Genomic DNA, 12,404 nt, shown 5'->3' with positions numbered 1-12,404 from the left:
ACTAAATAAGACTTATTAAAAATTGATAGAAAAAATAAAGTAGATAATTCAGTTGAAAAATAGGTATAAAGTAAAAGGTAAAAAAAAATTGAAAAAAAAAAGGCAAGGCAAAATAAAATCTAAAAGAATGTAAATAAGGAATTTCAGGAGAAACTGGAAACAAAAATAGAAACAGAAAAATAAAAAAATGTTTGAAAACTACCCAGTAACAATTCATTGAACTGGTAAAATATCTAAAAATTATTTTAATTAGATATTTAAATTATCATCATCATCGTCAGGACCAAAAGCAGAAGATTTGTTCTTGATTGAAATTTCATTCAAGTTTTTAATTTCAGGTAGTAAAGAAGATAATAAATTTGTGGCTTGCTGATGGTAAATTAATTGGGCATTGACTAATTCTATAAGTTCATTTAAGGGTTGAGAATTCTCAATAACAGATTTCATAATTGATACAGCATCTTCAGTGGCAGAAGCAAATTCATCCTCAAGAGTCTCCATTTGACTTCTTAAACTTTGTTCTTTTGCAGGATTTTTACAATTTTTTAAAGAAGATCTTGCAGAATCATAGCTTAATCTTTTTTGTTCAACCAAAATTCTTGCTCTTTGACAATTCTTTAAAGAAGTCTTTAAGGTCTTTTGCATTGGTAGATTAAAACGGGATCTGATCAAATTATCTTGAGTTAATCTGGCTTCACCAATTTTTAATTCAGTAGAACCGAATTTATTAAGGGCATCAATGAGTGATAAATTAAATGTGGAATTATTAGCAGAGGTATTTTTTTGCAAATCTTGGGAGCCAGTAATAGCAGCTCTACCTAAAGCATGATTCAAAGTTTTTGGAGGAGCTTTGTTTTGATTGGAATTTCCACCAATTAAAACCGATTCCATTTCTTGAACAGAGGTGACTTTTGATAAATCTCTTACTTTTTCGACCACATTATTAGACAAATCAATAAAATTCTCTTTCAAATTAGGAGGATAATCATAATTTTCATTTTCGTATATCATGGTGATATTTAACAACTTGTTGTAGATCAATTTTATTGAATCAATTTTCTTCTCCAAATCAACGTAGTCTTGTGGTAATTGAGATACATCGTTAACATTACCCAACTTTTCCTCAATTAATCTCTGAGTTCTCTTAACAGATGGTATAACTTGAGAACCAAAACCTTGTACCTGGGTACCAATCCCTTGGATTGACCTGCTAATAGAATCAAAGCTGAAAGGGCTGTTGTTCATTTTAAAGAAAACTTTTAAAGAAGATCAAAACTAAGAGAGGCGAATTGGATGTATTATTTTATCAATTGAAAGAAAATAAAAGGAAACGATTGATACAACAGCCAGAATTAACACGAGATGCTTAGCTGTGCTAAGATTGTAATTCTAATCATTCTCAGAAGACAAGGCAAAAACAAAACACGTGCTAGGATGAGAGTGTCGTGACCCAAAGTTTTCGTGAAGATAATAACCTCCGACAAATTGCCTAATTGAGTTATACTCCTAATTAGGCAATTCTATTATCGTCGCGATAAATGAATAAACAGATAAATAACTCTTTATATAGTTTACATGTTGTAGCGAATCCATGATATTGTATCAAGGAAACAAACAAAGGAATCGAGGGGCATCCCTCTTTTATAGGGAGGGGCTGGGTTAGAGCCCTAGGTGTCACGAGAACAGACCGATGACATGTGCCAGGCCGTCTGTTGCAACCGAATCCAAAAGATCCGGGCTCCTTACTACACTAGATCCACAGGGGAGGCACCTGCATGTATCCAGTAATAAGGAAGGCCGTTTCGAAGTGACCGGATATCACATCTCGGTTGCTTAACACTAGTTATGACATGCGACCGTTCTGACCTCGTGACCTTTTGGATTTAACCAAGGTCCGTATAAACGGCTGTTGTAGATTAATCTTCTTTCTTTTCTATTTTGACACACTTTATCAAGGATTCGTTCGAACAAATCAGTGCACCTTACAACAAAAACAATTTTATTTAGACAATAGAAATTTAATGCTGTAAATTTCACATCTATGTTTTTGTTCTTTTAATAAATAATTACGACTTTTTTCACCATGGAAATGCTTCAACTTGAAATGGATCGGTATTTCGCAGATGGGATGTGCATTCAACTCTGAAAGATTGTAATTGAAAAATTCAAATCTCTAAGACTAGTGTAAAAGGTTTATTAATGTCTAAAAAATTCAATTAAAAAATAAATCTATAGATACAGAAACCAATAATATAATGCTCAAAATAGAATTTGTATTTGCCAAATGAATAAAAGTTACTTAAAATATTTCTTCACGTAGATAAAATACAATAACCGTATATATTATTATTTTGGCAATATCAAATTGCTAAATTATAAAAGGAAAAATACCGAACTGACATGACACAATTTAAAAGGCAGGAGGTCATCCTTAATTAGTTTATATTATTTTATCGCTTGCAGCGATTATGATTATACTAGTATATAGATCGTAAATCAAATCCAATCGCAGATTTTATTCTTTGCGTAGAATGAGTGGATGTGGAAAACATATTAGTAACTGAAGTACATATTATATCTGTTAAGCAAATTTCTAGAAAAAATAATATTCTTGATTAGTTTGATCACTTGAATATTAATTATGTGTATGAATATTTTAAAACATTTAAATTTAAATATCAAAATTACAACGGTCGAATTTTCAGAAGTCGGAAAATATCGATAAATAATAAGTCTAATTCATAACTCAAGAATGATATATAATTGATTGGTTTGTATTAAGATTCAGAGGATCCGAAACTGCGACACCAATTATCAAATTTTTTCAAGTTTTCAGAAGAAACACTTGGTCGAATATACTTTAAGCTTGTTTTAAAATCATTAAGATTAATAGCTCGAATCTCCTTTTTAGTAGTAATAAGCAATTTATCTCCCAACTCTCTTAATGGGTTTAACGCAGCATCTTTGGTTAACGAAGTGATGTCACTTCCCGAAAAACCATCAGTTAAGTTGACTAAAACATCAAATTCATCTGAGGATAAATTGTTAGATTGATCTGACAAAAGTTTAATGAATTGAGATCTTCTAGTTTGTGGTTCTGGTAAAGGGATGTATTGTCTTCTTGCAAATCTACGTCTTGCAGCCTCATCGATTACCCAAGGAATATTCGTGGCAGCCAACACTAATACTCTTTGTAAGTCATTTCCGCGATCCTTTCCAGCTGCAGCATGAGTCAAGTTGCTCCATTGTATCAAAAATTCATTTTTGATTCTTCTTGAGGATTCATGTTCACCTTCTTGATTTCTTGTTCCCAATAATGAATCAATTTCATCTATAAAAATGATTGAGGGAGCCAAACGTTTTGCTAAAATAAATAATGTTTTGACTAGTTTTTCACTTTCGCCTAAGTATTTTGAGGTTAAAGAAGAAGCTGTGATTGAGAAAAAGGTTGACTTTGATTCGGTAGCAACAGCTCTGGCAAGCATAGTTTTTCCTGTTCCTGGAGGACCAAATAGCAACATTCCTCTGGCAGGTTCTCTTAGACCAGAAAATAAATCGGGCCTTAAAAAAGGATAGACAACAGTTTCCTTTAGGGAATTTTTGGCATTTTCTAAACCACTAATGTCATCCCAGTTGACATGATCGCCATGAACGACAATTTCCTGTAGTATTTGCTTAGCCAAAGCCTTATCAATACCCTTTGTAGAATTGATAATGTTGTTAAAATTGGTCTCTTGATCTTCAAAATCCTCAAAAAGTAAAGATTTGGAAGGCATTAGAGAATTGTGGGTATAATCAGTTGTCTCATGATTTGAGTCAAAGGAATCATCATATATCAGTGAAAAGTTGTCAAATAAATTTGATTTTGAATCAAGAGGTTTTCTGGATGGTAAATGTGTTTTTCTGCTATCTAGAATATTTGAGTTGTTATTATACAGTTGTTTGGAAATGGAGGTTTCATGCTTTTCTTTGGTTTTAGAATGGGATAATTCATTTGAATTATCAATTGAGGGGTCTAGTCTCCGATGTTGATGAATTGAAGGGGGCAGTGAAGAGCATTTCATTTTTATATCCAGAATATTTGTGAAATCATTGGCTTTAAAGCTCAGAGGAGCAATTATACTTATGCTTGTTTTATTATTTGAAGATAAATTTGAGATATTCACTGGATTATTTGAGCTATTTAGTGAATCATTTGAGTTCAAGTCAATTAAATCAAAATTACTTTGATGAGAAAAATTGTTTTGGATTGTGTGAGTGTTTTGATTGTTGATGGAATATTCAGAATCGTTCCATATTTTAGTAGCGGCGGTTAGTGATATATCAGGAGTACTGGAGTAATTCTGCTTCAAAGAGCTGTTCGTATTATTTTTGATATTATTCAGTAAATCAGAACTCGGAGGAGAGTTGCTAGAGAGTTGCTTAAGAGAGGTTACAGATTTTGAATAGGCTTTAATGAAAGAAGCCTTTGATGGAGATTTCGAAGAAGATTTCGAAGAGCGAAGAGTTTTCAACATAGACTTTGGTCTAAGTGGAGAGGAACTGGAGCTTGAATTATTCATTTTATTGGAGTTGTGCTTATTAGTATTGTGGTCCTGAGCGAAGTTGCTATTATTGGAATTGCTTGTAACTGAAGTGTAGTTGAAGGTGGTATTGTTGTCGAGCAGCAAAATTGAATGGATCTTATCATTTAAGGTGACCAAGTTGTAATAAAGAGAAGCTTCCTCTGAAGAAAAGGACTGGGAGTCGAAACTGGCGTCAATCAAGTCCAAGTTATATAGAATGTTAGTGTGCAAGGCCTTCAACGAGCAGTAATCAAAGTCACCACGACGAGAACAGAGGCTGTGGTGGGGAGATTTGGCGATGTTGTATCTGGACACTGAATCATTGAGGAGCAACCTGAGAGAGGCCAAAGGTTCCTTTTCTTTCTTGGTGATTATATTGGTGAGCATCAGATCAGTTGAAGACCAGAGAACAGTGTCCTCACAACACACAGATCACTCATCCAACGGCCCTCGCGCCGCGAAATAGCGGGAGCACTTCTTGTGTCTGAACCGCGGACCGGGTAACGCTGCGGACATTTCTGGGGATCGGGCGGCGTTTTTTCTGATTGTGTTTCTTCGACTTCCTGTACTTCTTGTGCTCCTTGTGCTTCTTGAGATCCTTTTATCCTCTGCTTTGTTCCTTATCTGCCTGCCATGTCGTTGTTCAATCCCCTTCCTGTCACCAGAAGACCCACCAAGCAGGAGATCCAGCATTTGTACCATCTGTTTTTGAAGACGTCCAAGGCCTTCTCTAACTACAATTTCAGAGAGTACTTTTTGAGAAAGGCCAAACATGATTTCGAGCAGAGAAACAAGCTTACAGAAGACAAAGATATCATCAACTCATATAACCAAGCTTTGAAAGACTACGCTGTTCTTAAAAGGCAATCCGCCATTTCCCAAATGTACAAGTTTGACCAGAATGTTGTTGAAGCCAACCCATTGTTCCACCATCACCAGATCAAAGACGACTGATGATCCTGCATTTGTTCTTTTTTAAAAGAGATATGATTTTCTGTTATTAATATATAAATTCAATAAATTCATCCAATTATTTTTTATCACTTCCTCAACTTCTAATCTCATCGCTTTTCTATAATTTTTTTCAACCTTAATCAGATCTGGTCACGTTTTACTGGATTCTACTTTGGGCAGCAGATATAATCAGTGTCGTGTGTTTTTATTTCAAATCAAGAAATACAATTCTTTCATTTTCACCACAAAAATGGTTAATTATAATGATTATTACAACGTTCAAACACCCATCCAGGACACTAATGAATCGAGTTTTTTGGCTTCTTTATTGACTGGATTCGTATCTTATTCCATTGTTTTTCTTAATTATATTCTGGTTTCTCTCTACAATTTAGCGATTTTTTTGCACACAAGTTATCCATTTGCCTCTCGACTATTATTTGTTTCACTCATTGTTTACATTGTTTTTTGTCTATTTAAAACTTCAATCAGATTCTTTATCAATTCGTTGCTCAAATTGATAAAGTTTTTTGTATTTCTTGTAGTTTTATTAATTGGTTGCTGGATTTATTTACGTGGCACTCAGCAATTTATCTCTGATGTCACTGTCATTTACAACTTGTTATTTAACATTTATAATTTCAAAAATTCATATGACATGAACGATAATCATAACAACTACAACAATTATAATACTTATCAATATCATAAAAATGGAAATTATAATAGTGATGTCATTGCAAACAATCAGTTTTTAAATGATCTTTTTTTCAAAGTAGTGAAAAATATCAATTATGACTCCTTTTTGATTTATTTCAATTATTTAGTCAATTATTTAAATTCAAATAATATTGATTTAGCAAATTTCAATATAAATTATAGCGTTGATGATATTAATTGGCTTTTAAATTATCTATCCAATGCTAATGCTAACGCTAATGCTAATGCTAATGCTAATCATAATCATAATCAAAACTGATTATTTGGTTAAATTTATTGAATTTCAAAAATTATTCATTATTTCTCTTGGTTTTTTTCGAGATTTACAATCATTTCTATCATTTGGTCTCTTCCTGGTTTGTAAAATAATACTATAGATATTATTGTGTTTTTCCGTAAATAAATCTTTAAATAATTCTAACATTAATATAAAAGCAAAAAAAAAAAAAAAGGAAGACATTGTTTAAAATGAAATAACAAAACGAAAATAAAATAAAATAAAATGGTTGAAAAAAAATAATAAAAAGACAAATTCACCCATTGCTTTTAAGAAATGAATAAAACCAAAACAAAATTCAGCATAATTTGTATTTAACAATAGCAGTGTGACAAATTTTTAGATGTTGAACTAGAAAAACAGGTTAATAATTATAAGAATAATAACACTAGGGATGAAAATTATAATAATATATAAACATAAAGGTATGGAGGAGGAAGAAAAAATTATTGGTAACAAATGGCAAAATAAAAATGAAAACAAATAATACATAAAAAGTAAATAAATTAATAAGTAAATAAGTAAATAAATAAATAAATAAATAAATAAATAAATAAATAAATAAATAAATAAATAAATAAATAAATAAATAAAGATAAAATAAAGATAAAATCCAATAAAAATTTTTGAAAAATGTTTGAAATGATAGAAACCTTAAACTTTTAGATAAAAAAAAACCAACCCAATCAATTGGATATTCATTCATTATAAATTATCAGGATTTGCAACTTTTAATCTTGGTCTTGTATAGTCATCAGGGGGAAGACTTCCTATTGATACCCTACTACTACGATCATCAGCGGATAGATTATTTGGATTTCCAACAAAACCTGAGTTTGATCTTGGGTCTAAGAAGGGATTTGCTAGATGACTATCATTGGTATTAATGTTGCTGATATTTTCATTGTTATTGATAGGATTGTTTGTAGTGTTGAAACTATCAAGGGAATTAAGGGCAGTTGAATTGTTATTTGTGTGGACATTGTTGTCGAGAGTTCTGTCGATGATGCTGTTATTTAGACTATTGTTGTTTGCATTACCGTAGTTTGAAGGAGGGGGCATGATCATTCCATCGTCATCATCAGTTCCTAGGCGGTTATTTTCATTTCTTTTCATTGTTGCAATGATATTAGCATCAGCATCCAACAAGTCTCTGTCTTTTTGTCTTTGTCTTCTAATGAAATAAATGGCGCATAGTAGAGCAGCAAGAGCCACCACACCACCACAAATGCCACCAACTATTGGAGCTATTAGTTTTGATTTTGAATTGCTGCTGTCATCGTCGTCAGAAACAGTTGTGACAACCGAAGTTGTGACAGCGGTTTTTGAGTATGTGACATAGACTACTTGAGTTCCACCAGCGGTGGTTAGCTGGGTGGTTAAATAGACAAAAGTTGACTGGGATTCGGTAATCAGAGGATCATCTTGAGTTTTCGTGCTTGAGTTGGAGTCATCATCATCATCATCAGAGGTGTCTTCCTCCTTTGTGGTTGTTTCTGTTGATTTAGAGGTAGTTGTTGTGGATCTTGAAGTTGTTGATGTTATGGTGGAGGTATCAGAAGAATCAACGGCGGATAGGTCGCCAAAGATTTCATAGGAAGTTTTACCACCACAAGTTAAGGTGCCATAACCTGTACAGGAACTGGTACAGGTGCCATCAGCATCACCAGATGGAGCTTCATCACCACAAAGACATTTGTTTCCATTCGTTAAAGCAAAGAACGGATAGTCCAGACATTGGCCCTGACAATAACCAGAAGTCTGAAAAGTGTAGGTGCCTTTAGATACGTAGCCATCAGGTAGAGAGGAGTAGCAGCCTAGATCTTCATAGGTGTAAGCAGAAGCAAAAGGAGTGAATAGAGAGAGAGATAAAGTTAATAACGTTATTGAAAGAGAGAGAAAAAAATCATCAAAGGGCAGGCATGAATGGAGCATTATCTAGGAGATTGAAAAGATTGAAAAGATTGTGAGAATTGTGAGAATTGTGAGAATTGTAGATAAATGCAAAATTAACAGCCAGTATAAATGGGCCAAATAAAAAAGGTAGAAAAGTAATGTAAGTGTGGATAGCGATAAATATGGATAGTAAGAAATTAAGACACTGAGATGCTTATAGTATAAAGACCATTATTGGATTAAACGAGAGATAGCACAAGAGATAAAGTGGAAGTGAAAGGCAGATAATAACAGGGTTTAAAGATAGCGATGGGAGGGATGAAATAACAAAGCAGAATGAGAGATGATTTTAGTAGATATTAAAAGACGAACAATAAAAAGTAAAATTAATATTCAATAATCGCAACAATAAGACGAATCTGGTAAAGTGTTTAGAAAGATGTGGAAATGAAAAGTTGAAACACACAGAGAGTGTCAAAGTGTAAGAGGAAGATATTTGGACGAAAAACAGCATGGTCGGCAGCTCAAGCCACGCGGCTGTGGCGACGCAGCAGCAGATCCCACACGCCATGGAAGTTGCTCAGCTCTCTCTGCGTGCATCAGCACCGCCACAGCCACACCCTTGGCGGCGGTGTCGGTGCTGCTTCTGCTGCGTGTGCTGCGTGTGCTGCTCGCGCTCGGGACGCGTCGGAGGTCGCTGCTCTTCTCGAACACGCGGGCTATTTTTAGCAGACAGGGCTATATTGCTTGGCCGCTGCTTCGCTGCAGTAGCGCATAGGCGCTGTACAGGCATTGCGGTGCTGCTGCAGTGCTGCTGCGGTGTTGCGTCTATATGCTTCTTCTACTCCAGGAAGTTCCTTTGCAACTCTTGGAGCATGATCTTCTCGTTGGGATCTAGAATCTCCTCACCAGCCCTATTGTAGCGCTTTTTCTTTTCATAGCGACAGTGATCCACACGAATGACCTGTCCTAACACCCTGATTCCGTTGAAGTTGTCCACCGCCAAAATGCAGCTGTTGAACTCCTCGTACTCCAAGTAGCAAATGCCCTTAGATTTGCCAGTTTGAGAGTCCCGAATTAGTTTGATGTAGATCGGTACTCCATATTGTGAGAAAACCGCCAAAATGTCTCCTTCAGTCAACTCAAAGGGCAATGACCCAATGAAAATGTAGTTGCTGTCTCGATATTCATAGTGCCATGAGGCTTCATATGACACTCCATTCTTCAACTCTATCTCGTTTATCCGCTCAATCTCTCTGACATTACTGCCCAAGCGGTGTTAGTAGCTATTTCTCCTGGCTGCTAGCCCAAAAGACTCTTTCCATTGGGGGCTGCTGCACTTACTTCATGGTTTCCTATTGCTTTTTCTGATTCTGCTGATTGCTCTAATTGTGCTGCTTTTGCTTCTGCTGCTTCTGCTTCTGCTTCTTTCTCTGAGGGGCTTCTTCCCTGTCGCCTGAGAAAATTTCATCTCCTTCCTGGTCCTCCTGGCCCCGTGATCTTATGGTCTAGACCCGGCCATGGCTTTTGCGGTGTTTGTGAGCGCCTTTGGAAGATCTGCTTTTGCTCACTTTGGCCAGGTTCTTATATTCTTCTGTGAGCCTCTCCAAATGTTCTGGAAATGACTCTAGATCCAGAGAATGAATAACGAGAATAACAGTATTTAGAGGATAACAAAAATACTCAGAATTGCAAAACAAAAACCGTAATTGTTAGTAATTGTTGATAGTTATTGTTGTTGATCACTCTTTCAAATATACTCGTAGCAAACACACTAACCATTTTCCAGATATTGTTATTTAAACCACATAGTTTTTAATTCTGCTTTTTTGTATTTTCAATCTTCTAAACAAATTTAGTCATTAATTTTCACCTTTTTGAAATCACCGTTTCGAATACATTTTTCAATTTTCAAGTTTCTAGCTTCAGATATTCTTTTTATCTCTTGTAGCCCATTTCATCAAAAATTATAGTGCCTGATACTGCCCACCAACTGCTCATATTTCTGTGTTTTTATTGTCCATCAAAATGTCTTCACTAAATTCTCACCAAATCTCCAGAAAAAATAGATTGGACGCTTTAAGATCAAAAAAACGTAAAATCGCTTCTATCGTTGACCCCAATGAACCAAAAATTCAATCCCCAACCGCTCAATTATCTAATGATAATGATAATGATGAAACCATATTGAATGAAGATGATAATTCGCCTACTCAACCAAACACAAAAAAAATTAACCTAGTCTCAAGAAACTTCAATCAATCTCTGAAAAATCCTACAAACGCATTTTCAAACATCTATAAATTAAACGAAAACGAAACTGTCGAATTCCTATCAACTAAAATTCAAAATCAAATACTCCACAAATTGTCAATTTCAATTCACAACTCCAATACTTCCAATACTTCCAATACTTCCAATACCTCCAGTATCATCAAAAAAAAAAATAAAAGAAACTTGGATTTGAAATTAGACTTAAAACCCCAATTCGACCAATTGGAATTGCAAACAAACTTAGCTTTATCAAATATCCTCAAAAATAAATATAAAACCGATTCCTAATTTCTAATTTCTTTTCTATTTTTTTATCTTCTTTTCAACTGCTCATTTTTATTCTTTAATTCTTCATTCATCATATCCTTATATCCTTATATCCTTATATCTGTAATTGTAATTATATATAATTGTAATCAAAATTCTAATCAAAATTCTAATCAAAATCGAAATCCTAATCATAACCTTCTTCTATTTCTTTTCTCGTTTTTTTTTTCTTATCTTCTCCAAAAACCTCACTTAACCTGCTTGATCCAAACTTAACATCCTCAAAACACTTCTCTCCATCCCCAACTTCAATCCTCTATCTTATCACATATACCTTATAATCACATCACACCTTATCATGTCCTTATATAATAACCAAGATATTATAGATTCGCCACTTGAAGATACTTTGGCTGCTTTACTGGACTGTGTCAAATCACTCTCAAACTGTGCTACTTATGTATGTATCTCCTAATAAAAAAATAAAAAAATAAAATAAAAAAATAAAAAAAAAAAATAAAAAAATAAAAAAATAAAAAAAAAAAAAATAAAAAAACATTTCTGCTAACTTTCTAATGAACTCCTTCTTTAAAGGCTGAATCTTCTTCCAATCAATTAGACAAGTTATTGCAACCTATTCCAAATTACTCTAATAATTCCTCGTCCAATTCTCCAACAATAGCCAAAAATGAATTTGAAAGATTATCAAATATCCTAAAATACCAAAAAGTATATAAATTATATCCAGTCTCCCTCGTAAATAACCAAATCAAAAAATACAAAAATTTTAAGAATAACGAAATAATACTAATAATCGAAAGATTAAATAACCATTTGGATATTAAATTCGAAAAAAGATTAAACTTAATTAACCAAATCGAATTATTAGAAAAAAATTTAAAAAAACTACAAGATTATAACAACAATTTAAAAACTGCTTCAAATTCAAATAATCAATCCACTCCTAATCAAAACACAAATGCCAAAAATGAAAAAATTGAATCTGATTTAGACATGAAAATCCCCTTAAAAGTTTCCATCACAAATCCTCCTTCAGAGCAATTTTCAAATGACGAAAATCCCAATCAACCACTTGTTTATGACAAATGGCTTGATTTGAGAGGCACTCAAGAACAAATTGATAAAATAAGAAAATTAAGAATCGAAAAGGATAAACTAAATTTCCAATTGAACTCTTTATCCTCCAATATTTATTGATTATAAAATACACACTAGCAATTTATAAAAACTAATAAACACCAATATTTTCAGCCAATTATCCAACGCATGCCAGAAAATCTAGATCAAATAATCGTGTATTTAAACTATAGTATTTGAATAATAAACAAAGAAAACAGAAATATTAAATCTTGAAAGTAAAAGAAAGGAAAAAACCGGATAGATATAACTAAAACAAACAAAGCGATATTAAAAAAAAAATATCAACCAAA

General features: G+C 33.4%; 8 protein-coding genes across 8 annotated transcripts; 4 read left to right on the top strand and 4 right to left on the bottom strand.

Moving 5' to 3' along the window:
• Nucleotides 1-63: 63 nt before the first annotated feature.
• GVP36 (Gvp36p) lies at nucleotides 64-1,348 on the bottom strand. The gene has a single exon (XM_020193031.1). The coding sequence runs from the start codon at nucleotides 1,243-1,245 to the stop codon at nucleotides 250-252; it is 996 nt and encodes a 331-aa protein (XP_020047639.1). The 5' UTR covers nucleotides 1,246-1,348; the 3' UTR covers nucleotides 64-249.
• A 1,429-nt stretch (nucleotides 1,349-2,777) lies between these two features.
• On the bottom strand, nucleotides 2,778-3,776 carry SAP1 (putative AAA family ATPase SAP1; the record flags this gene model as incomplete). Its single annotated transcript, XM_020190462.1, has 1 exon — nucleotides 2,778-3,776. The coding sequence occupies one exon, from the start codon at nucleotides 3,774-3,776 to the stop codon at nucleotides 2,778-2,780; it is 999 nt and encodes a 332-aa protein (XP_020047638.1).
• A 1,422-nt stretch (nucleotides 3,777-5,198) lies between these two features.
• On the top strand, nucleotides 5,199-5,519 carry ISD11 (Isd11p; the record flags this gene model as incomplete). The annotated part of the gene is made up of 1 exon (XM_020190472.1): nucleotides 5,199-5,519. The coding sequence occupies one exon, from the start codon at nucleotides 5,199-5,201 to the stop codon at nucleotides 5,517-5,519; it is 321 nt and encodes a 106-aa protein (XP_020047637.1).
• Nucleotides 5,520-5,644: 125 nt separating this feature from the next.
• Nucleotides 5,645-6,701, top strand: APQ12 (Apq12p). Its single transcript, XM_020189171.1, has one exon. It carries the CDS (start codon nucleotides 5,770-5,772, stop codon nucleotides 6,496-6,498), a length of 729 nt encoding a protein of 242 aa, XP_020047636.1. The 5' UTR covers nucleotides 5,645-5,769; the 3' UTR covers nucleotides 6,499-6,701.
• A 520-nt stretch (nucleotides 6,702-7,221) lies between these two features.
• ASCRUDRAFT_80444 (uncharacterized protein) lies at nucleotides 7,222-8,451 on the bottom strand (the record flags this gene model as incomplete). Its single annotated transcript, XM_020194498.1, has 1 exon — nucleotides 7,222-8,451. One exon carries the CDS (start codon nucleotides 8,449-8,451, stop codon nucleotides 7,222-7,224), a length of 1,230 nt encoding a protein of 409 aa, XP_020047635.1.
• Nucleotides 8,452-9,024: 573 nt separating this feature from the next.
• On the bottom strand, nucleotides 9,025-10,060 carry IST3 (U2 snRNP complex subunit IST3). The gene is made up of 2 exons (XM_020193030.1): nucleotides 9,757-10,060; nucleotides 9,025-9,677 (listed from the first exon to the last, which is right to left on the bottom strand). The coding sequence occupies exons 1-2, from the start codon at nucleotides 9,759-9,761 to the stop codon at nucleotides 9,254-9,256; spliced, it is 429 nt and encodes a 142-aa protein (XP_020047634.1). The 5' UTR covers nucleotides 9,762-10,060; the 3' UTR covers nucleotides 9,025-9,253.
• Nucleotides 10,061-10,440: 380 nt separating this feature from the next.
• Nucleotides 10,441-10,974, top strand: ASCRUDRAFT_7575 (uncharacterized protein; the record flags this gene model as incomplete). Its single annotated transcript, XM_020193201.1, has 1 exon — nucleotides 10,441-10,974. The coding sequence occupies one exon, from the start codon at nucleotides 10,441-10,443 to the stop codon at nucleotides 10,972-10,974; it is 534 nt and encodes a 177-aa protein (XP_020047633.1).
• Nucleotides 10,975-11,311: 337 nt separating this feature from the next.
• ASCRUDRAFT_80442 (uncharacterized protein) lies at nucleotides 11,312-12,171 on the top strand (the record flags this gene model as incomplete). The annotated part of the gene is made up of 2 exons (XM_020194497.1): nucleotides 11,312-11,413; nucleotides 11,548-12,171. The coding sequence occupies 2 exons, from the start codon at nucleotides 11,312-11,314 to the stop codon at nucleotides 12,169-12,171; spliced, it is 726 nt and encodes a 241-aa protein (XP_020047632.1).
• Between the last annotated feature and the right edge of the window lie 233 nt (nucleotides 12,172-12,404).

The sequence above is a fragment of the Ascoidea rubescens genome (genome assembly GCF_001661345.1).
Source record: "Ascoidea rubescens DSM 1968 unplaced genomic scaffold ASCRUscaffold_5, whole genome shotgun sequence".
Classification (NCBI taxonomy): Eukaryota; Fungi; Ascomycota; class Saccharomycetes; order Ascoideales; family Ascoideaceae; genus Ascoidea; species Ascoidea rubescens.
Note: the sequence above shows the minus strand (reverse complement) of the source record. Positions and strands in the feature narration are given on the sequence as shown.